Source organism: Lissotriton helveticus, chromosome 3_1 (genome assembly GCF_964261635.1).
Source record: "Lissotriton helveticus chromosome 3_1, aLisHel1.1, whole genome shotgun sequence".
In the NCBI taxonomy this organism is placed as follows: domain Eukaryota; kingdom Metazoa; phylum Chordata; class Amphibia; order Caudata; family Salamandridae; genus Lissotriton; species Lissotriton helveticus.
The window spans coordinates 448,763,068-448,787,475 of NC_136061.1; the positions used below are offsets into that span (position 1 = coordinate 448,763,068).

Below are 24,408 nucleotides of genomic sequence, written 5' to 3' on the forward strand. Positions count from 1 at the left end.
CTACTGACTACTTGGCTGGCAACCTAGTGAGAGGGCATCTGAAGAGCAAGCTAGAAAGGTGTGGTCTTTGCCAGGAAGGTGTAGGATTTTGAATGTCTAATCCTACCAATGAAGACCTGCTCTTTCTGTCTGTGGTGGCATCATCGCCTTGGGATTTTCAAATATGGAGTACAGAGCCTGATGCTCAGTTTTAACGGTAAAAGATTTTCCATATATGAACAAGTAGAATTGTTCCTACACCCACACTACAGCAAAGATCCCCTTCCCTGCCTGCGAGTGAGCCTTCTCTGGGTCTGAGAGACTCCGACTACCAAAGGCAACAACCCGCTGAGGGGCTTCAGAATCTATGCCTTTTTGAGAAAGGAAGGCCGCTCAAGCAAAGGGCTTGCATTGATTACTAGTTCCGTGTGCGCTGAAAGGTCAAAGCTTGTGAGATTTTTTGTTTAAGTCATTCTATGACAGATAGTCTCAAATGCCGAATGGCACAGGGGTAACCATTTTAAAACATGCCTCTTCTCTGAGTTCATGTGTAGCGGTGCCTTGATTGACAGAACATCAGGTATATAGTGTTAACAGTAGCTGGCCAGTGCCAGAAAAGATTGAAGAGCTAGGATGTGTTCTGGTGTAGGAGCCAGCATGAGTGCTGAGACATTTTTGAGGAATCCAAGTGCATACCTTCCTGAGATAAACTGTAGCTATAACATTTTAGTGAGTATTCTCCATAGTGGCACTTTGCTTTGATGAGTGTGAGATAAGCATCCTGAAGAGCTTGTCAAACCTTAATCAGTGTTTCATCATATTCTTGCTTGGATTTGCCAAAGACTAATACATATTCACTGTAGTTTACTCAGTTGGGTATTACTTGACTAACCCATTGTAGTTCTTCCACAAAAATAAAATCCCTAATAAAAAAAGCCAGTGCTGGGGTACTTATATCAAAACCAACCGCAGAAAGTTGCAAAGCTGTTATGTGGCAGGAACCTTCCTCTAGTTCAAGCTATGGTAGCCTGTATTTAAGTCTAGATTAGAGAACACACAGGTTCCATTTAACTGGTGAATCATTACTCGGATTCTTGGTGATGAATTGTCTTTCATGTTATACAGTCGAATTTGGTTGGTGCATGTCAACAGAGATGCATATCTTCCCTTCTGCTGGTCTTTGACCTTGCTACAGGTTTAGTAATATCTTGTACTAGAATGTTCGGAAATTCCACCTCAACTTGTTTTTGAATACTGAAAGGGATACATCTAAAGTGTGAGCCACTGGTTTAACTGTTTCATCCGGGCAGAAGAGGTAGATTTGTCTTTCTTTTCATTTGCCTATGACCTGAAACAGAGTTGGAAAAAAAATATCCATATCAATTTGACCTCTGCCTGACACCTCATTGAGGCCCGGTTTGATGGCCTTCTTAAAGCCCAAAAGACATTCAGTACCTACATGTCCATAACAATAGCATGACAGACCTTTGTAAATTGAGGGTGAAAGATACAGAGACACTTGTGAGGATATTTGTAGCCAGAAGTGCAAACAAACATCCGTCAGCAGAATGTCAGGCTTGAGGGGTAACTTGGAGAAGGCAATGTCAGCATCACATTGATGTTAGCCCTTTTCTTCTAAGAAAGGGACCAGTGATCCTTCCACATCAATGTTGCGCACTAGTTCGGATAGACCAGTATTGTCTTCAAACTGAATGCTTCCTTGGTGATGGAATCTTTTGCATTTTTGTCACGCATCTGACAATGTCAACCCAGACAATGATCTGTGGTGAATCGTGGCCTCTCTGGCTTGGTGTTGGGGCGAGTTGTGTGCTTTTATTTTCAGTAAGGCGATGATATAGTCTTCATAGCAGGAGAATTGTTGATTGAAGGTCTTCGTATGCTTTCGCTTCTGTAGACACACACTATGAAATGGTCTAATTTACCATAGCTATGGCATTTTTCTTGTGAAACTGGGCACATGCCGCATTGCAGTAGATAGAAAACTCAGCAAGGGCATGTGTGTTAAAGTTTTTGCTATGCTAGGAATATGCCCTTAATATGGTTGATTGATTCCTCTATTAAATGGGTGAACTTGTATCAACTCTTGACTTGTGCTTGGTATTTGATTCTGCAAAATGTCCTGCCGTGGCAAGAATGTTCTCCAGTTTCCTTGTTTTTTGTACTAGCTTCTGGGAGAAAGCATCAGATTTGCAGCCCACAACTATCTGCCAGTGAAACGCCTCTTCACAACAGTAATTATCATAACGACAGTGGTGAACGCGTCCTTTCAGCATTTTTAACATAAGAGGAAATTGTTTGACGAGGTTTTCGCAAAGTTGAGTGGAATTGCTAGTGATCGTAGTCCAAGTTTTTCTTTGGAAGGAAATATATCACATTGTGCTCCAAACCATCTTATGATGCTCTCATCCTTGCCAAAGTGAAAGATCTCATCACGGGTGTCTGCGCCTTTGCAATGCACCATAGGTAAATAAGGTGCCTTTCATTTTCAATGCCCAGTGCACCAGTATACATTTGACAAAGTCTGTGGTTCAGCTACATCACCTGGGCTGTAGGTTGTTAGTACCATTTAGGCTGAACGGTGGCAGCCGGCAGTCCCGGAAATGATGAGTCAGAGACTGGAGCATGGACCAAGGCTACGGGTGTACACATCTGCAGAGGCACTACGTTGGAGGTTTATGGTTCACCTTTATGATAATTTCTCTTCTGAGGGTGACAATGACATTGTCCAGACTGACGAAGTAGAGAAAATTGAGGCAGTAAATACAGCACACATGGAGTACAGACCACCTTGGTCTCCAGTGTTGTGATGAGTCCTTGTATTAAAGAGAAACTTCTTAGTGAAAGAGTCTTCTTTTATTATAGTTTACATTTTGCAGAGGTCAAAGATATGAAAGGGCTAGTACGTTTGCCATTCTAATAGTAGGTGTCAGAACTCAGAAGTGCACAGGCTTTGCATACCGTGCAGTTGCGGCAGAGTGCACAGTGAAACATTTGATCTTTCCTTGGGTCTGCTCACTCTGCCTTCCCACCGCAAGTCTCCTCTCCTGCTCCTACTGGAATAATGTCACTGTGCAGGAGAAAGGGGATGCAACATTCAGATGAAGAGTACATGAGTTTACACCAACCACGTTACTCCAATACAGTTTAAAACTGTACGTCTCCTCCATGTGGTTATCACTCGTGTCTCTCCTTACCTTTCTTCCATTTTGCTTCTGTAGAGGGAGAGCTTCCCCTTGCCTTGCTACTAAGCAGTGGTATAACATGCCTTTATCTCTTCGAACTCAAGATGATTTATTTTTCTTCCTAATCATCTCAAAATGAAGCCATTCACTACTTCAATATGTTTACAGGTGATATTTAGAGCAGCACCAACACATGCTGTGAGCAAAGGTTGTGCTCTGTTAATGTATTAAAATCAAAACAAATCACGGATGACACACTTTTTGCCAGCTTTAAAAAACAATAAAATATTAAAAAACAGTTTTGTCATTTTGCAAAATACTGCATCCATACTTCACAAGGAGCACCGTTAATGGTGACACAAATGTAAGCAAGCTGGCATTTCTGGAAGTGCATATTTTCCCACCAGGAAAATAATAAGACTTATAAGACTTTGAGGCGCACTTCTACCCATAGAAAATCTAGTTCTGCTCTTTTTCAGTATACCGCTCTATAGAAAATCTGGCCACAAATGTTGCATACGACTTGTGCATTCAGACAGCAAGACCACGGGATGGTTATGTACCGATAAACTTTTTGCAGAAAACAGATCCTTCTGACATGCACCCGAGACCTGCACAGTGGTACAAATAAAAAAGTACACAACATTACAAATTACAATGCCTAATTTATATTCCCGGTTTTTCAGACTACTACTAATATTCTTTTTTGCCAAAATCCAGCTAAATCTCTTTACCAAAGAGTGAAGAGCAAGCCAAAACAACCAGCAAATGAATCCTATAAAAAAAAGAAAAAAACCCTTCCCCAGATGCAACCGACATACTGCTTTAGCAGTGATTGATTCATTGTCCGTCAATTAGCCAGCGCAGCACGGCTCCAGGGGGTAGGAAGAGCAGGGGGGACAATGGCTGCCCATTTCTATTGCAATTTAATCACTTTTACTAAATAAATAAAGCAGCCCCGAGGTGCTGTCATGTCAAGGGAATTTATAACAAAAAAACCCTCAATTTTTTGATTGAACATTACTTTTTTCCCTCCACTCCAGAGGACAAGAGAGAGTTTTTTGCTGCAGACTTAAGTTCTATTTAGGAGTTTTTCAGCTTTGATTCCCACTCGGTCCCTGCCACTTTCTGGCACTTATTTGTCATGCCAAACAAAGAGGGGATTTGTACCTCCTGTACGGTCTCAATTAGGAATGGCTTCTGCTGTATTATGTGGCATTCAGACAAGACACAATGACGATAATTATAGGAATTTGCACTAAATGGCTGAAAAATTCACAGCAAAACTTCGCCTCCCTCCAGTTCCCGTTTCCAAGTTAACCCCTCCTCGCAGGACAAAAAAACACAGAGAGGCTTTGAATGGCTGCAAAACGTAATTACCGACTGCCATCCCATTAGGTTAAACAGCAGCTTATGAATCAAAACAACCAAAACCTCCTGTGGTGAACAATGCTTTTTGGGATCCGCCAGGTTGAGGGTTTATTCTGTGCAGTCTGCTTCGTGTGACTCAAACCCCAACCCCATTCCTGATCCCTCTCCAACCCCAAATCTCTCATACAAACAGGAAGGAATTTTCTCTTCTAATGAATTGAGTATTCATGGAAATGACACCCAGAAGCCAAAAGCGACTGAGACGCGAATCAGAATTGCAGAATGGCCCACTGCTCTTCAACGACTCACAAAATAAAGTTGACGGGCCCACCCCTGCAGTCATCTCTTATGCCAAAGACCGGGTCTTAAAGCTACTAGTAGGGCCGAATAGGTGGACCTTCTTGAGTCCTATTCACATCTTGATCATCCGAAGGCGATTTTTTTCATGATTAAGTGTTTTATATTCATATCACAGTAACATGTTCAGATGGAAACATATTTACTGTGTGTTATTCACAGTGAGATTGACTATAGCTAATTGGGCCTGTATTTTAAAATTGCTGACGTCTGGTTGCCATCTTGCTTCACATGTCTGTCAGTATTTCAGGAGCAGCCTACTCTGCATTTACAACCTGAACGTGGCCTTAGTCTTGTCCTCATGTGAAATGTCCTTCTTTTGAACAGTAACTGCAGAATGTCCTAATTAGTTGCTAGTGTGCATCTGTAGAGTACAACTTGGCACAATGAATCTCATTATGTTGCAGATAACTGTCAGCTTGAAAGACATTTAGAGAAGCATTATAAGTGTAGTAGATTGAGAAAATAATTAGCTTAGTTATCTGCTTGCGCCTTAAGCAGATTGGATATGGGAACCATGAGTAGGTGTCACGCCTTAGCCTGCCCAAATCAGACACAGGACACAGAGCTCGGCTAGGGGTAACCTTCTTTATTCCCTGCCAGGAAGCTACTGGCTTACAAACTACATGCTCCTCCTCTTCCTGTCCGTCACTTCCTTTTCCTCCTTGCCTGACCTGTCTCTCTCTGAGGTCAGGCATTCGACACGACATCTCCCCCTTTTGTACAAAGAAGTGGTGCTACATTTCTTCAACGAGTCGCCGTGGTTTCCTCACCTGGCGTCTGGGGCGAGCTTCTCGTGCTGGCGTGTGACTGCGTCGATCAGGACCACTGATCATTCTTGGAGATTGATGGTGGTGGACATCGTTGCTGTCACTTTGACTGGCGGGGTCACTTGAAGTTTGACCTGAGGATGTTTCTTGCCTGTTCACAGGATTGTGTCTTTTGAAGTGAGATATATTTCTCGTTATTTGCTTATGATCAGCTTTGGCTGTAATCATGGTTCCTTTCCTCTTGTGGACCTGTAGGGGAAGATTCAGGTATCGGCTGTCTGCTTTCGTTCGCCGGTCTCCTCTTACTATGACCCAGTCTCCTTCACGGATGTCGGTCTCTTTGGCGTGTTCTTTCTGTCAATGTCGACTAATGTTTCGTGGTCAACGGTGACAGTCCGTGATTGAGGCGTCGTGCTTATCATGGGTACTCTCGTTCTGGGTGTTCTCCCCAGCATTATTGTGGCCGGGCACTGATTCGTGGTGTTGTGGGGAGTGGTCCGGTAAGCCCTCAGTACCTCGTTCAAGGTTTGCTGGACATCTCGGCGTGTCACCTCCGCTTGTTGGATGGCTTTCTTTAATGTTCCCATGAATCTTTCCACCATGCCATTGGCTTGTGGCCACAGTGGTGTTATTTTGTGATGTTTAAAGTCAAGGTGTTTCGCGAATTCCGCGAACTCATGACCATTGAACGGGGGTCCGTTGTCGGACTTGACTCTTGAGGGGACGCCCCACGCTGCGAAGATGTCATCCAATACAGGAATGACGGCTGTTGCTCTGGTGGATGCTATCATGTGTGCAAAAGGAAATCTTGAATATTCGTCCATGACAACCATGATGTATTGTCCAGATTGTAGTGGTCCAAAGAAATCAACTGTGACTTGTTTCCACACTCCGTCTGGCAGTTCGGACATTTGAAGTGGTGCTGGGGGTTCTTCGCGACTCACTAGTTGACACGTCATGCAGTCTTTTAGGGTTGTCTCTACCATGGAGTCGAGGGAGGGGAACCAGACTCGTTCTCTCAGGGTCTTCTTTGTAGCGTTCATGCCTCTGTGGCCTTCGTGGGCTAGGTTGACAATGCCTTGGCGTAGTTTGTGGGGAATCACAATCCTCCCCCCTCTCAAGAGAAGGCCGTTGTCACTGATGGACAGTTCCTCATGAACATGGTGAAATGCCGTGAGGTCGTGCAGGGGTGGATCTGAACCAGGAGTGGTGTTCATGGCATGTCGCCAGGAGTTGTTGCGCACGTGGGTCATGACGGTTTGAATCAGTGGGTCTGAAGTAGATGCATTCTGGATGGTTTCCAAGGGGACTGCAGGAGGGCACGCAGCATCAATGACGAAATGAATGTAGTCGTCTGCTAGAGATTCGGCATTCGCGACACTCGGCAGGGGGTGTCGGGACATATAGTCTGCTGGGTTTTCAGCCTTGCCTGGTTTGTGGACAATCGTGTACACGTAGTCTTGGAGTCTCAGACCCCAGCGTTCGATGCGAGGTGGCATCTTGGCGTTGGGATTGCCAAATATGGTGAGTAGGGCCTGATGATCCGTAACAATGGTAAAGTGTTTTCCATACACGAATAAGTGGAAGTGTTCACACGCCCATACTACGGCTAAGCTTTCCTTCTCCGGCTGGGAGTATGCTTTTTCCGTGTCCATGAGGCTGCGACTAGCGTATGCAATGATGTGTCGCTGGTCGGAGTGTTCACGATATTGGGCTAGAATGGCACCCAGGCCCACCGGACTGGCGTCGACGGTGATCTCTGTCCTTTTATTCGTGTCAAAGTACGCTAGGTTGATGGCAGAACCAACCGCTTGTTTGATTTCCGTGAAGGCTTTGGCGCACGCACGTGACCACTCGAAAGGTTGCCCTTGACGTGTCAGTTCTCGAAGCGGGTAACTGATGGTGGCGTAGTCCCGAATGTACCGCGCGCAGTAGCTCGCCATTCCCAGGAAGGAGCGGAGGTCACTCACATCCCTGGGTGTCGGAGTGTCAGCAAGCGCGGCCACCTTGTCGGGGTCTGGCGTCATTCCTTCACTTGAGAAAGTGTGTCCATAGAATTTGAGGGTGTTTTTGTGGAACTCGCATTTATCGGCATTCAGCGTCAGATTTGCCTTCAGTAATGCATGGCACACTCTGTCCAGCGCAGTGTCGTGCTCAACTTGATCCTTGTCGAAGACCAGCAGGTCGTCGCTGTAGTTGAAGGAGTTCGGGATCCCATGGATGATCTTTCGGATTGTTTCCTGGAAGATTTCGGCGGCTGATGAAATGCCGAAATTTAAACGCTTGTAGCGGAATAGGCCTTGATGCGTGGTAAATGTTGTGATATATCGCGACTGTTCGTGGAGCTCTAATTGGTGGTATCCTTTGTTCAGGTCGAGTTTTGAGAACATTGTGGCACCATTCAATTTCGTGATCATATCACTGATGTGTGGCCCTGGGTGGCGTTCACGCTCAATGGCGGTGTTGGGCGCTCTCATGTCCACGCATAGCCGGACTTTGTTGTCTTGCCCTTTCTTTGGGACTACCACGACCGGGGATACCCATGGGGTGGGTCCGGACGTGCGTTCTATGATGTCCGATTGCAAGAGGTCTTGTAACTCATCATCAACGGCTTGTTGCAGGTGGAAGGGCACTTTCCTGTGGTGTTGGGCAACAGGTGTGATGTTTTCGTTGATGTGGAGCTTTACTTTGAAATGATTCAGCTTGCCCAAGCCTTTGAAGAGTTTCGGAAATTTTGCCACGATGTCAGGGGCATCTTCAGTCATGTACAACAGCTCTACCAGCTTCAGTCGTTCCGCTGTTGGCAGACTGAGCAGGCAGTCGGCGAAGTCGGGTCCTTCCACGACGTGGACATATGCTGGAATTTTCCTGTTTTTGAAAGTCAGTGTGGTATGAAACCGACCGAGGCATGGCAGTGGTTTCCGGCACATTCACGTGAAGATGCGAACCGCCGCTGGCTCTAGTTTGGGCCGGGCCTTCATTTTCTGATACTCTAGCGCACAAATATAGTTCAACGAGGCGCCTGAGTCCAGGACGAACATTGCTGGGTGATCTCCTATCAGAATGTCTAGCTTTGGATATCGTTTTAGGCGGTCCGGGTCAGCCACCATGCAGATATATTCATCACTGTCCTGTAGCATTGTTGACGAATCAAACACCCTACAGACGTACTCATCACTATCTTGTGACAGTGTGGTGAGTGACGACGAGCTGTTGGACGAGGAGCGGTTGTTGAAAGTTGGGCTGAAACCGTCAACATTATCGGCGCCCTCTTGCTCTCCTTAAACCTTTTGTGCGCGTAAAACAGCCGCCATTTTGGGCACCATGGCTTCCCTGCTCTCGCCGAGAGCCAGCGTGCCTCTCTCTCCCTCCTAGCTTCGCTGACAACCCCCCTGCCTGCACCTGCCGCGAATCATAAAACCCCTCTTCGGCGCTGCTCTGCCCCAGGCCCTCGTCCTGTTCCCAGCGCAACACCTCCCTTCTTCCCATTTATGATCCCCGGCCCTTTGATGCAAACCCCTTTTCCCCGTGTGCCCGTTTGTCTTCCCCGTTCCCAGGCCGACACCCAGCTCTGCCGATACCAATCCTTGCCCCTCCCCGTACGATAGAAAGTTTCCCCCCAGCAAGGGATCCCCGGGATGATCAAAGCCCCCCGCCCTACGAGATCCGATCGAACCCCACACACTCCGTGAATCGGCGGAATATCCAGCTGCGCGATGATCATCACCTGTTGTGAACGGGGCAGGGACTTCCACTGTAACCTTGCGTGGGAACGGGCTGGGAAGGGGGATTCTGAGGATGTCTTTCCGTACATCAAAGTATCGACGAGAATGTGTTACATGCAATAAAGAGATAAACTTGTGTATAAGAGGCCAGGCCTCAGGGATGCAGTTAGAGCACCTCAGAACGATACCTTCTGTCCGTTTCGTTGTGTTCTCCTCCGGAGAGAATAAAAACCTTGTTTCCTGCCTTCCAGTCTCCAGCGCCTGCCTCTTCAATAGTTTAACTTCTTTGTGGGTTCAAGAGGCGACACCGCCGGGCAATACTTAAGGATCTTATATTCTGGTTGGTAGTGTCACCCTTATTTTCAACAATTGGCGACCCAAGCGTGGGGCCCATCAGCGACCCATGGATCCAGTGGGAGAGGTCCTGACGACAAAGTGAACGACTGCAACGATCGGGAACGCGTCTGTCCGATAGACCCTCGTCTGACAGCCGATCATCCGAACTTCACTGGTTCCGAACAGACCTCTCTCGAGTGATCTACGGTCCTGACTGGGAACCATCAGGAGTGCCGCGAGGATAACGGAGAAGAGAGGACGATCGGGCGCTGGATTCGGAAGACAAGAAACTGTCCATGCGGTCCGGGTAAGGTCGTGTAATCACGACAAGTTGCGAAATGATTGCTTGATTGCTTGTTTGTTTAAAAATACTAGTATTGCTCTCTTTTATTTATTTGGAGATTCACTGTCTGCAAACGGAGAAACAACGGGCTCTCTCTTTTGCAAGCAGTGGAGGATAGGTAGGGCAGCAGCCGTGCTTATTTTTTCTCCCCCACTCAATAATCACTTGAAACTGAACTGTTGTTCGCAAAACTATTGTTTCCTGGAGATTCCCTGTCTGCAAACAGGGAAGAGACCACCCTTTTTGCAGACAGTGAAAAGGGTAGGTAACGCAGATCTTTGCGGACCTACTCATTCTCCCCATTGTTATTTATTGGTCTTTTGTTATTTTGATCCATGAGGTATTCACTGCCTGCAAACAACGTAGAATAGAAATATTCTGTCCAGTCTTTGCACCTAGTGATAAGATAGGCAGTGCTGACTTTTTAGTCCCTCGTTACGAGCCGTCATGTCTGTCTTCTCCCCACTGATTAGTAGCCTGTTTAGCCCGGACCGCCTATTAGAGATGGACCATCCAGCCCCACTGGAAGGCACCCCTAATAAGGACATGTTCATGAAGCATGGATTGACCGCTATAGCCTATAGTAAACTATGGCATAAATATACAAAAAAGGGTCAAGAAAGTCAATGGCCCCTGATAGGATCCTTCGATGATGATAAAATAAAAACGCTAGAAACTGCCCTGGGTAAAAACAAGACAACACCTACTATGCTTGACAGCTTCGGCATGTGGCGAAAAGAAACTGAACAACGTAAAAAGAAAACTGAGAGTAGGTTGGAAAAAGAGCTGCGAAAAGCAGCCCACCTAGCTGCTCAGAAACTAGAAAAAGAGATAAAGGAAAGAGAGAAAGCTAAACAGAAACTAGAAATGGAAACGCCAAGCCAGTGTCCGGTTAGAACCCCCTCCATGCTCTACCCTGATTTACCCTCGAAACAACGAGCCAATGAGGACCTGCTGTTAGGTCCTCCTATCATCTACATGCCCCCTCCATATGCCCCTTCTCAACCCTTGGCGCAGCACGCGCCACCCCCAGGTACAAACGAAGGTACCGCCACAGCGTCGGCCCCAATGGCCTCTGTGCCAGCCGAACCCCTTGTATTAAAACCCGCATCAACAACAACGTTAGACGACCATGAGACTCGAGGGGCTGGCCCTGCAAGAACAAACAGACTAGACAAAGATGAGCGAGCGGGGATCGACAAAATAGCAAGGACACTGGTAGAAAGAAAGGATGATGAAGAGTACATCACAGATATGTTCAGCTCGTATACAGGGAGTCACAGACGACATTTTACCGTACGACTGTGTTATCATGTCTTGAATGCATACGAGGACCGATATCGAGACAAAGGTCCCGAGAGCCTAAGGACTCTGTACCGGAAGGTCGATATCGGGGATGAGGGCGAGTGTGATGTGTCGGACCTCCTTACGCGTACGCTTGAGGTTTTCCGCCACCTCACTGAACGAAAGCCGGGAGCTAAATCCGCAGCCTCCGTAGTGACCGAACCACCAACCGAGCAATCTAACACCATGATGCCGATACGTGAGGCTGCCCCTTACTGGGTTCCTCCTCGGGGTACAGGGACTCACGATGATGCAAACAACCAAGATGCGAAGGGAAGGGTAGTGTACAACTGGGTCTACCAGCCATGGGACCGGCAAGAGATACTGACATTCCGGAAATCTCTACCCGACCTACGTAAAAACCCCACTGCCTTCTATACTGAATTGGGTACAGCCCTGGGCTCAACGATTATGACCCTGGCTGACATCGACTTGTTCTTCGGGTTATGTCTACCAGCTGATGTGTGGAAGCAAATCCGGAAAGTCGACCACCTTGAGCTGTTTGGACATACCTGGTCACAACTCGATGACCTGGACAAACAACGGGGACCAGGACAAAAGCCGTTGAAATCCATTCTAGACCTCCCAGATAAAATCGTAGAGAAATTAAAAACCCTAATCCCAGAAAAGAAAGTGGACTGGTCGATAGTAACAGCCTGTCGCCAAAAACCACAGGAGGATGTATCGGAATACTTCTCCCGGTTTGAAACGGTGTTCTCCGATTACAGCGGCCAGGACATGACCACTGCAACCGGACACCATCTGTTTGTCCAGAATTATGTTAAGGGCCTATCATCGGAAATCTCCCAGAAACTACAGGCCAGCGAGAGTAGTTGGGCAGCCTCCAAACCTACAGCGATTCTCCAAATGGCCCAATATTATGGGCATCAGAAAAATGAAAACGATAGGGCGACAGAGAAAAAGAAGAAGGACTTAAAAGAGAGGGTGATGATTGCCAAACTGCAAGGGGTGACTATAGGACGAGACCAATACCGGGGAAACTACCAGACAAACGTCCCTAGGACTACATTTCCCCAGGACCGCACTCTGACTTCCTACAGTGGACGCACAGACCTTAGAGAAGACCAGTGCGCTTTCTGCAAAGGGACTGGCCATTGGAAATCCCAGTGCCCAGTTCTTCTGGAAATGATCAGAAACAAAGACCCCAGGGATGTAGCAAACGGACCGAGACCTAAGGGACAACAACGAGGGCCCCCAAATGACGCGACTAATGACAGATCAAGCAGACCAAATACGTTCGATCGACCCAGGCAGAACCAATATCAACAATCTGACTATGACGACACTCACACCTTCGCATAGGACAGCCAAGGGCGAGGGAGGGATCCAGTCGAGCTCTATGTTGACCAGCAGGGCCCTTATGTCACTGCTAAGGTCCTGGGTACCAAGTCTCCATTTCTGGTAGACACTGGCGCAACACGTAGTGCGTTATCTAAACGACTGATTCCAAGGGCACCCTTGTCTGGCTCACTCATAACATCGACAGGTTTCGATGGAACGCCCTCCACCAACCCTTTGTCTGCCCCGATTCTCTTTGACGTAGAAAACAACACCACCGACACCACGTTCTTGCTTTCCTCCAATAGCCCTGACGCCATTATGGGACTTGACTTACTGAAACACTTCCGAGCGACGATCAGGTGTTCTCAAGATGGAGTTCGAGTGTTTCTTTACGACAACCCCGTTCTGCTTAGACATTGCTCCCCCCGACACATGTTTTCCATCACCGACGTTGACGCGTCCCTGCTTGACACTCTACCTCCGTATCTGTGGGCCAAAGCGGATTCGGACGTAGGGCGTATGTTAATTGACCCAGTGCACATTACTGTCCGACCAGACGCAACACTCCCAAAACTCCCACAATATCGGATATCGTCAGAGGGCGAGAAGGCATTGGTAATGATTATCCAGTCACTGATAGACGCAGGAGTGGTAGAGGAAGTGGTTAGCAACGTTTGCAACAGCCCTATCTTGCCCATTATCAAGAAGCAGGGAGAGGGAGATGAGAAAGCATACCGTTTCATCATCGACCTCCGAGAGATCAACAAAGTGGTGGTACCCCAGTACCCTGTGGTCTCAGACATCACCACCATCCTGACCTTGATTCCATCCACTGCCACCACCTTTTCCGTCATCGACCTCAAGAACGCATTCTTCTCCATCCCCATCCACCCAGACAGCCGATATCTCTTCGGCTTTACCCTAAAAGCCCGCTCATATAGGTTTTGCCGAGCGCCTCAAGGCTACACGGAAAGCCCTAGCATCTACAGCCAGGCCCTCAAAAGACAACTAGACCAAGTCCAGTTACCCGACGGAGTGGTGTTGGTACAATATGTCGATGACATCCTTTTGGCAGCCGACACCACCCCTCTAGCGGTTACCGCCACCATTCAACTCTTGCACTTCCTTGCGGAAAATGGCCACAAGGTCTCCAAGAAGAAGTTGCAATTCTGCCTACCCCAGGTCACTTACCTAGGCCACCTTTTGTCCAAAGATGGAAGAAAACTCACCCCTGATCGAATCCAAACCATTCTAGATACCCCTGTCCCTAAGACCCAGAAGCAGGTTCGCTCCCTATTAGGCCTCACCTCCTTCTGCCGGCAATGGTTACCAAACTTCAGCCTCGTTGTAAAACCACTGCTTTCTCTGCTAAACAAAGACGTCCCTTTCCCACTCCCTTGGACTCCTGAGTGTCAAACTTCCTTCACAGAACTGCGAGATGCCCTTTGCTCAGCCCCTGTCCTGGGTACCCCTGATTACAAAAAGCCCTTCTCCCTTTACACTCACGAAAGGGAGGGGTGCGCTTTATCTGTCCTGACCCAGGCCATCGGCCCTAAGCAACGACCGTGCGCTTACTTCTCTGCCACTCTTGACCCTGTCGCCAGAGCCTTGCCTGCCTGCCTTCGAGCTGTAGCTGCTGCTGCAGTCTCTATCCGACAGAGTGAGGGGATTGTACTCTCGAATTCCCTCACGGTACTGGTACCCCATGCAGTCGACACCCTCCTGAACCAAACCAAGACGCAACATCTGACGAGTGCACGACTGACTGGATACGAACTGACCTTGCTTGCCCCCCATATCACCCTGAAAAGATGCACCACACTGAACCCAGCAACTCTGTTACCCTTGCCAGAGAACGATCCCAATGTGCACCCCGTACATGACTGCGTGACTCTTACGGACGAACAGACCAGGAGTAGGGTCGATCTCAGAGACACAGCTTTCCCTGACCCCGACGGGGAGTTGTGGGTGGACGGTTCTTGCATCAAACTCTCCGATGGTACCACTTCCGCTGCCTATGCAGTCACCACGGCTCGAACTGTAGTAGAAACAGCCCGCATCACCCAGCGATCTGCCCAGGCAGCGGAACTGATTGCTTTGACGCGAGCCTGCATCCTGGCAACAGGAACCACAGTGAACATTTACACCGACAGCCAGTATGCCTTCGGGGTGGTTCACCATTTTGGGCTCCTCTGGAGGGAGAGAGGATACTTGACCTCACACGGCACACCCATTTTGCACGGGGATTTAGTCTCCGCCTTAATCGAAGCTGTCCTCCTCCCCAACAAACTTGCCGTTATCAAATGCCAGGCACACAAGAAAGTGACAGACATTATTGGACAGGGAAATGCACTAGCCGACATCACCGCCCGAACGACAGCTGAAAATAGAACGACAACACATATGTACGTGACCAGGTCACAAGCAGAAAACTGGACTGACGCCAAGGACACAATTAGAGACATACAAACGGCTAGCACACAACACGAATTGACTGAATGGACACGGGTGGGATTGAAAGACGATGAAGGCTGCTGGCGGACAAAAGACACGAACAGATGGTTGCTACCTGATTCGTACTTGATTCCCATATTAACCATGGCACACTCCCCTGCCCACATAGGATCAGCCCCCATGATCGAACTTGTCTCCAGGGTTTGGCACAATGACAAGATCCCAGATTCCGCCAAACGCCTGGTCCAACAATGCTTAATATGCCTGCAACACAACCCCGGGAAAGGAACTGTAGTACCCCGGGGGGGATTTGGGGTCCCAAACCACCCATTTGAAGTCCTGCAGATGGACTACATCCAGCTAGACAGATGCCAAGGCCTGAAATATGTACTCGTCGTGGTGTGCGCATTTAGCAAGTGGGTGGAAGCATATCCAACCCGTGACAACACCGCTATGGCCACTGCAAAGGTTCTGTTAAAGGAGTTTTTCCCCCGTTATGGCCTCTGTCGTGTTTTATGGAGTGATAATGGCCCCCACTTTGTAGCCAAAGTTATCCAGCTCATCCTAAATGGGCTGGGTATTAAACAGAAATTCCACGCAGTCTTCCACCCTCAATCTGCTGGGCTTGTCGAACGACACAATGCCACACTAAAGCTTAAACTGGCCAAAATAGTGGCTACGACGGGCCTGAAATGGCCAGACGCCCTCCCATTGGCATTGCTATCGATGCGCTCTACCCCCACCCGACATCACTTGACCCCTTATGAAGTTGTCTTCGGTCGACCCATGAGCGTCTGGTCTGCCCCGAAACCAACTTCCATTCATGACGTTCCGGACGTCCTAATGTCTGATTATCTGTACAAATTGACTGAAACTTTGTCTGTCCTTCATCAGCAGGTGCAGCAGGCCATCCCCGATGCTTCCAGGGGTCCGGGTCACGCCATCCAGCCGGGGGACTTCGTGCTGATCCGAAATTTTCAGCGATCAAAGAGTTTGGAACCCCGGTGGACGGGCCCCTGGCAAGTGCTGATCACCACTCGGACCGCACTTCGAGTGGAGGGGAAGAAACACTGGCTGCACGCTCATCACTGCAAAAAGGTCTCTCCAGCCCTGGCCACGACAGACACCGTCAACACCCAAGAAGAGCTCCTGAACCAGGACCGACCATCGTTGAACTGCTACCCTGATACTGAGACACTTGAACTTTCAAAACATCCTGACCCCACTGTGCCATCTCGAGAAGGGTATTTCCTGCGTCGAAAGGAGGGAGCTTCGGCTAAGTAGGCCACGGACTAGGTTAAAGGATCTCAGAACGGTGACCCAAACTACCAAGGGTTACCTGGAGAGAAGCTAAAACTAAGTCTGTGGTCCTGCCCACTACCGAGCACCTTGAAGACGAAGATGATGGAAGCGCCAGATAAGAAGATGATGGAAGCGCCAAATAAGAAGCCGACGGAGACAGCAGGAAATACCCACTACAGAAATCCGAGAACAGACAGACTCCATAGCTCAAAGACAATTGCACTCTTCATCGTAATCCTCCTCTGTTTTCTCCTCATGACTACGCTCTGGATTATGGAAGAACACGCACCTGCTCACGAAACATTCCTAACCACTGCTCAGCCTACCACCATGAAGGAACATTATCTAATTTCGCTCTCTCCTCAACTAAGAGAGAGGCGAAAGGAGTTTTGGAACAACTCTTTCGTGCAGCTACTTCACCAGCACAATCTTGCCACCAATACCACCAACTGCTGGATCTGTGGGTTGCTACCCCATGCCACTGGACATTCAATACCATTCATCCCTTCACCCTTCTCTGTCCACGGCTCCTGCCTTGCCTGGCTGATCCTCCTGCAAGAGAGCTATACGGGCAATGCCACCTCCAGCAGACAAAGACACACTTCTGCCCGCTGACCCCCAGCGACTCGATCCAAATGGACATCCCGGCTAAAGAACGAATCGAAATGCAGGTGTTCAACAATCCAACCAGACCCACCTTCTCCTATCTGCGGAAACGAACGGCTGCCACTCTGACTGTGGCCCTGTCGGTCATCAACGTCACAGGCCACATGTGTGTAGAAGGACTTGGGACACAGCTGGTGGGTCGCAGCGCTTGCCGCTTTACCAGCACTCTGGATTCCACGGATCCACCTTCCTTTGTGTCATCCCCAAACATGTATTTCATCTGCGGCACGAAGGCCTACACCTGGCTCCCCAAAGGCTGGGGGGGCACTTGCTACATCTCCTTCGTCCTTCCTCCAACTTATGTGGCCCCAGCGAATCACCACAGGCAAAAACGAGCCAAAGACGTTGAGCAAGCCGACTCAACAGGGGCGCAGTTCCTCGATGCTATGAAAGGACTCGTCCCCCTCTGGGGCCCGATGGCAAACAGCCGTGCCATCCGACATTTGACTCAGGCAGTCGAGACAACCATGAACATCACAGCGGGCATCTTTGCCAACAACACTGCCGAGCTCCAAGCGGTCCGTTTGGTGGCTCTTCAGAACCGCCTCGTTCTAGATGTGGTTCTGGCGGACCGTGGAGGAGCATGCCGCATTATTGGGTCCAGCTGTTGTACATACATACCGGACAACTCACCCTCAGTGTACAAAGCCATCGAACATCTTCACAGACTCTCTTCGGAAGTTCACCAAGAGCAAGAAGAATGGTCGCTTGGTGGTTGGTTCTGGGACACCGTCAAAAGCTGGGGCTGGAGACTGCTCACCATTATCCTGATTCCCGTAGTTGTAATATGTGGCCTATGCTTAGGAATTCAATGTCTGCCACCTATGTGTTCTTTATGTGCGAGTTGTATTTTTCCCAAAACTGTGGACATTGGAAGCGAACATATGAGAGCATTGTATGATACCGAAGTTAGGAATTTGATGAAAATTGACATTGAGTAAAGCAAGGTGGCTAGATATGTTGAAAAGGGGGGACTGTTGAAAGTTGGGCTGAAACCGTCAACATTATCGGCGCCCTCTTGCTCTCCTTAAACCTTTTGTGCGCGTAAAACAGCCGCCATTTTGGGCACCATGGCTTCCCTGCTCTCGCCGAGAGCCAGCGCGCCTCTCTCTCCCTCCTAGCTTCGCTGACAACCCCCCTGCCTGCACCTGCCGCGAATCATAAAACCCCTCTTCGGCGCTGCTCTGCCCCAGGCCCTCGTCCTGTTCCCAGCGCAACACCTCCCTTCTTCCCATTTATGATCCCCGGCCCTTTGATGCAAACCCCTTTTCCCCGTGTGCCCGTTTGTCTTCCCCGTTCCCAGGCCGACACCCAGCTCTGCCGATACCAATCCTTGCCCCTCCCCGTACGATAGAAAGTTTCCCCCCAGCAAGGGATCCCCGGGTTGATCAAAGCCCCCCGCCCTACGAGATCCGATCGAACCCCACACACTCCGTGAATCGGCGGAATATCCAGCTGCGCGATGATCATCACCTGTTGTGAACGGGGCAGGGACTTCCACTGTAACCTTGCGTGGGAACGGGCTGGGAAGGGGGATTCTGAGGATGTCTTTCCGTACATCAAAGTATCGACGAGAATGTGTTACATGCAATAAAGAGATAAACTTGTGTATAAGAGGCCAGGCCTCAGGGATGCAGTTAGAGCACCTCAGAACGATACCTTCTGTCCGTTTCGTTGTGTTCTCCTCCGGAGAGAATAAAAACCTTGTTTCCTGCCTTCCAGTCTCCAGCGCCTGCCTCTTCAATAGTTTAACTTCTTTGTGGGTTCAAGAGGCGACACCGCCGGGCAATACTTAAGGATCTTATATTCTGGTTGGTAGTGTCACCCTTATTTTCAACACGGTGAGCATGTCGTGACCTCGTGGAGTGCTGACGAGGGCGAGGCATACTTGTGGATCGGCTTCGCCGTTGGTGAGAGTGTGTCGAGAGGGTACTGGAGCTTGATGAGTCGGATGAGTGGCTCTCTCTTCTCGTCACGGCTCGGGCATGATGTCGGGTGTCAGATCGTGGAGTGGGAGACCTCCGGGTAGATTGTCTGGCTTGGCAAGCAATCTCAAAGTGGTTGTCCTTCCCGCACCGGTGACATCGTTGGCCGATGGCTGGACATTGTCCCGAGTGGGGATAATCTTGACCACATCGATAACAGGCAGGCGCAGGTTTGGTGTGCTTTGTATGTCGTGATTCCCGTCGGGGTGACACTTTCCGGGAGCTGTGGTGATGCTTGCTTGTCCTATGCGCGCTCATCCCAGGGCGGATGTTTTTGCGCGTCTGTACCCGAAGGGCATGCTCTTTGTGTTCTTTGTGGTCAGGCTTGTGTGTTTCTATTCTCTTGGCATGGTCTTCTGCTTGGTCGTTAATCCTTGTGAGTTCTTCGATCTGTTCTAGTGTGTACGATTTCTTTAGGAGGCGTCTGCGTAGTGATTCCGAGCGGCAGCCGTCGATGATGCGGAGCCGCAATGCGTCTTCCGTCTTGAAATTTTCGAAATCGCAGTGACGTGTCATCCTCTTGATGCGTGTAATGAAGTCACCCATGCACTCTCCTTTCTCTTGAGAAGCTAGGTTGAACACACAGCGTTCGTAATCTACATTGTGCTTGTGCAGGAATCGCCGATCAAGGGCCGCCTTCACTTCGTCATAAGTGGCAGTGGCAGCGTCGGGCATTTCTTTGATTATTTGTGCTATTTCTTGGCCTGCTAGATTTCGTAGTGCCACCAGTTTGCGCTTTGAGTCTTGTACCAGGGACCCTTCCATGTAGTCTTCGAAGTCCTCACTCCAGGTTTTCCAGGCAGGCCCCATGGTGTTGCCAGGCGTCAGCACCAGCGGCTGTGGTTGTCGCATGAAGGGTGCTCCTATGGACGCTGCTTGAGGCACCATCGTTGTGCTGGGTTGCGTAGGTGCGCCTCCATTTGTGGAAGTGCTTTGAGCGTCGGTATCAGACATGGTGTCTGTGTTATATATTTTTATTTCTTTGTAATGGCTTGTAGTTATTCACTTGCTTGTCTTACTTTTGCTTGGTATTTGCAGTCTTTTACTTGTTACTGCCCCTCTCTTGCTCATGGGTGAGGTTAGTGGCAAGTTTCCCGCTTGTTCGTGGTCATCGCCTGACTCTAAGATGGCCGCCGTAGGGGAAGCGTGGGTTTGCTAGGGGCTGGCGCCTGACTTAAAGATGGCCGCAGTGTTCTCTGGCCCCGGCAGTCTCTGCCATGCGTGCAGACCACGCTTTTGCTTGTCTGGCGGTCGCGTACGCTGCGGGACTCACCCTCGTGGTCCTCGGGCCTCGGAGGGGGTGGAGCACTCGCGCTCACCTCAGCGCCGCTCTGCAGGGCTCTCCGCGTCTTCTGTCACGCGATCCCGTGGCAGCGCCGCTCAGCAGGCTCTCTGCGTCTTCTGCGACCAGGCAATGTCGCGCGAGCACTTTCTTGTGTGCTCCTCTTCACTCCGCTCCGTCTGTGAGCCAGGGTAGTGATGCAGGCGTCGGTCCGTTTCGCGCTCTTTCTTGCGGAGCGGCGCTTCTGGAGCTGCTGGCTTGTCGTTGGGGCCGTTCCTCAGCTGGGCTGCGCGACGTTGTGTGTGGGGTCTGCTTATCCCACCCTCGTCGCCATTGTCACGCCTTAGCCCGCCCAAATCAGACACAGGACACAGAGCTCGGCTAGGGGTAACCTTCTTTGTTCCCTGCCAGGAAGCTACTGGCTTACAAACTACATGCTCCTCCTCTTCCTGTCCGTCACTTCCTTTTCCTCCTTGCCTGACCTGTCTCTCTCTGAGGTCAGGCATTCGACACGACAGTAGGTGTATCAAGTGCTAGAATTGTGTGATTTAAGCTAACGCGATGTAGACGAGATTTCAGAAGATTCTCTGCCAGATTCTGTTCCTGACTCTTAGGGAGAATGCGTTTTTTTCCTGACTAATTGGCAGATGCCTTTCCTCACTAAATTGTTTATATTTGAAATTATTTTCTATTAATCTGCTTCTAGTTTATATTTGAATGTCATAATGATTGATTTGCATTCATGTACTGATTATCGATTAACTACAAATGTTAAAGATTTGAATTTGTAAACTTGTTAATCCTTTAATTAACCTTTATGGTTTAAAACAATAACCACACTCTGTCTTCTTGTGGAGCCTAATGTGCTTCACATTATTGAAATGTATTTGATTTGATCTCTAGAAATAGCCATTAATCAGAATTTTCACCGGAAAATCGCTCCATCATCTGTATCAGGGCATTCACTGAAATAAAATTAGTTAGCTACAATAACATAGAACCCCAAGATCATAAACCTTTGTTCGGGGCCGTCAAGAACCATGTACACTTGAAAATTCAATAGTTCAGAGTGGCGTTGCACGTCACACTATTGGGATTGAGAATTTTCTTTACATTATTGTCATATTGTCTTGCACAACTACTTGTCATACCTGTGCCCAGTGCAGAAAATTCATTTTGACAGTAGGAATTCAAAAGTCTTGGGAATAAAGCATACAGCTGACTGCGGGTGAAGAAAGTATCTGTTCGGAAATACTAGCCAAACTTGCCCCTAAAACCTGAACAATAGGCCCTCAGGGGGAAGAGAGTTCAAACAGTACGGTTCCCAGAAAGTGCTGCACCAGGATGGGTGGGAGAAGCAATAGCATCCAATAAGTTACTGGAAGCTACAGATGAAAAATCAAGACAGAAATGCAATAACTCCTCAGTGAAGATGAGTACCCATACATTCTGCTAGGCAGAACATATGCAGTCGCCTGTTTAAGACATTGCAAAGGGCCCTCCTGCCAAATCTGGAAACAATGCACAACGGTGTACAGTAACAAAGTGCTCATCTTAAAGGGCACAAGATGCAGAATCTCATGAAACAGGGAAGTACATTTAAATAGGTCTTCAGCAATACATTTTTGAGATTTCCAGAGCTTGCTGTGGTTGAGGCAGGTGTCTTATTAGGTCATTGAGGGAGTCGGCTCACTGATATAACCCTGTACATCTGATACCTTTACGATCCAGGGAGGACAAGATGTACTGGAAGAATGATGCCAGCTAATCTCCCTGACAAGAATGGGGTACGAGGGGGTAGGGTGGGTGGGAAGGCACAGGAAGGAACAGAACCACAGAGGACCTATGGTAAAAAGGGAAGGGCATGATAGGGTGTGCTTCAGGGAGGTATATACTACATAGGCTGCCCTAACCTGTCAGTGAGAGATACATTTTTCATCAGAAAAGAGGTGTATTTACCAGGTCTTTCTCATTTCAAGAAGCAAGAGGGGGCTGCTCCAGGGAAAGCCTGGGAAATTAACGAGGCAGTTCAGAGGAGGCTAAGGTGCTGGGCAGAAAGGGGGGGCATCTTTCTCTGTGGATGACAACAGCCTTCTTGGTAAAGAAGAAGGAACCTCGAACTACTACTCTCATCCCTCATTCGCCAAATTTCAGGAACACAGAACTATACTGTACTATCAACCAAAACACTGCATATTCATCCCTGACATATGAGCATGAAGAATTGTTCAGCAAAGACGAATTTAATTGACTCGAAATTAGACACCTTTAACATATTGCATCTATCTTCACATCATAGTGGGAGATGAAATATGTAACACCGTCCATTACTGAACTTTAGATTCACTCAAACATTTATTTTACATTTGTGATCTCCTGTATCTCTGGCAACTCAGTTCAGAGTTTCAATAGAGTTCATACACCTGTAGGTCTCTTAAAATCTGATGGAAAATGTTTGATGGCCACACCTTAAGGAAAACTATGAAAGCAGTTATTTTCATAGTAAAACGTACCTATTACCTTGACGTAAAGCGCTGACAATACAAATGTATATTTTTAAAAACTCTGAAAACTCAAACAACAATAGGATAATGGTAAAACCATAACTGTAATTCTAGTCACATTAATTTGGAATAGTGGTAAACCCTAGTAATAACTTGTCTGAAGTCCAGCACCCTAGTGCTGAGATAATTATTTTATAAAAAAAATATTGATCACATATCTGTATGAAGGCTCACCTATTCACACTGGATTTAAAGTGTTGATTTGGCATGTAAAAAAGACACACATTCTTGCTTACCAGTACATTTGAAACTCTGAGCAGTGAGTCCTCGCTCCAAGGCCAATGTTGTCATGATACTAAGGAAGCTTGTGGTAACTGACTGACGCTTGCTCTTTCCACGCATAATATTTCTAGGCTGGTCTTTGGGTTTGGGTCTAAGTGTGACCTGCAAGTTTTGATCCAAACGTCTTGCAATACTAGCAGCAGATGCTAAGGCTTCCATCCATTCCTGGGCTTTTTGATGAGTCTCGGCTCTGAGGCGTAGAGTATCCTGAGGAAAAACAACCTGAAAACAGGAGTCGCAGCCATCGAGAACATCCATTCGGACAGCCAGGCACACATCGGTGTTATAACTCAGTAGGGGATCTTCATCCAGTCTACTGGGCTTGTATGCCATCAGGTGGGACCTGGTTAGAACAAATGTAAAGGCTTTCCAGTTATTTTGAACCGTTAATCTGTAGAGAGTACCCAATTTGAAAATATTCTTTGGATACTCTTTTGGCCGGTTGGTCAAGAATGCGGACTGAAGAATGCTATTGGACTCCTTTTGCAGATCATGAACTTCAGTAAAGTCACTGTTATGACCTAACATTTGGGAACTGTCCATTGCTTTTTGCTCATGATTGACATAATCTGGCACCACAGCCAAAGAGCATACTCCTTCCCAAAGTTTCTGACCCCAGTCTAATGCCTCCCACGGGGAATCCGCCTTTAGCTGCAATTGAGTGTTATCCAGCAAGACAGCATCCACCAACTTTGTTTCATGGCTACCTGTGACAGTGATGCTTTGGAAATGTGAAAGCGGGAACTCAGTGAAGAGATTCTGGTTGCCACTGCTGTCGAGGCAGTAGAGGTATAATTTATAAGGCGAAAGCTCAGCATAACAATTTTGCCAGTGGTTGTCATGGTTCTTTCTGGTTTCCACATGCCCCTTCTTCAGAATATTTGGGAACGTAGGCTTGTCTTGTTCTGAAACGAATTGAAATAATTAGTGCATACAGTACCTGAAATTAGTGTATACAGTGACCTGAAATCAAATATATGTTGGAGACAAATGTTTTATTAAGTATAGACAAGTTACACCCTTCGACTGACATTGACAAATATTAACCATCTTGTTGGAATTCATTTGGGTAGGCCTCAGCCAAAAGAACCACAATGCATTCTCGAATTCATTTATTGCATTTAATCACTAATGTCTGACACT

At 48.1% G+C, this 24,408-nt stretch overlaps 1 protein-coding gene across 1 annotated transcript in view; it reads right to left on the reverse strand.

Moving 5' to 3' along the window:
- The window catches only part of LOC144822599 (pleckstrin homology domain-containing family M member 3-like), a 539,479-nt gene that overhangs the window by 338,564 nt on the left and 176,507 nt on the right, over window positions 1–24,408 (reverse strand). Inside the window, exon 3 of the mRNA XM_078680327.1 lies at window positions 23,220–24,170. Coding sequence (XP_078536453.1) covers window positions 23,220–24,170 — 951 coding nt within the window. The remainder of the gene's footprint in view (window positions 1–23,219; window positions 24,171–24,408) is intronic.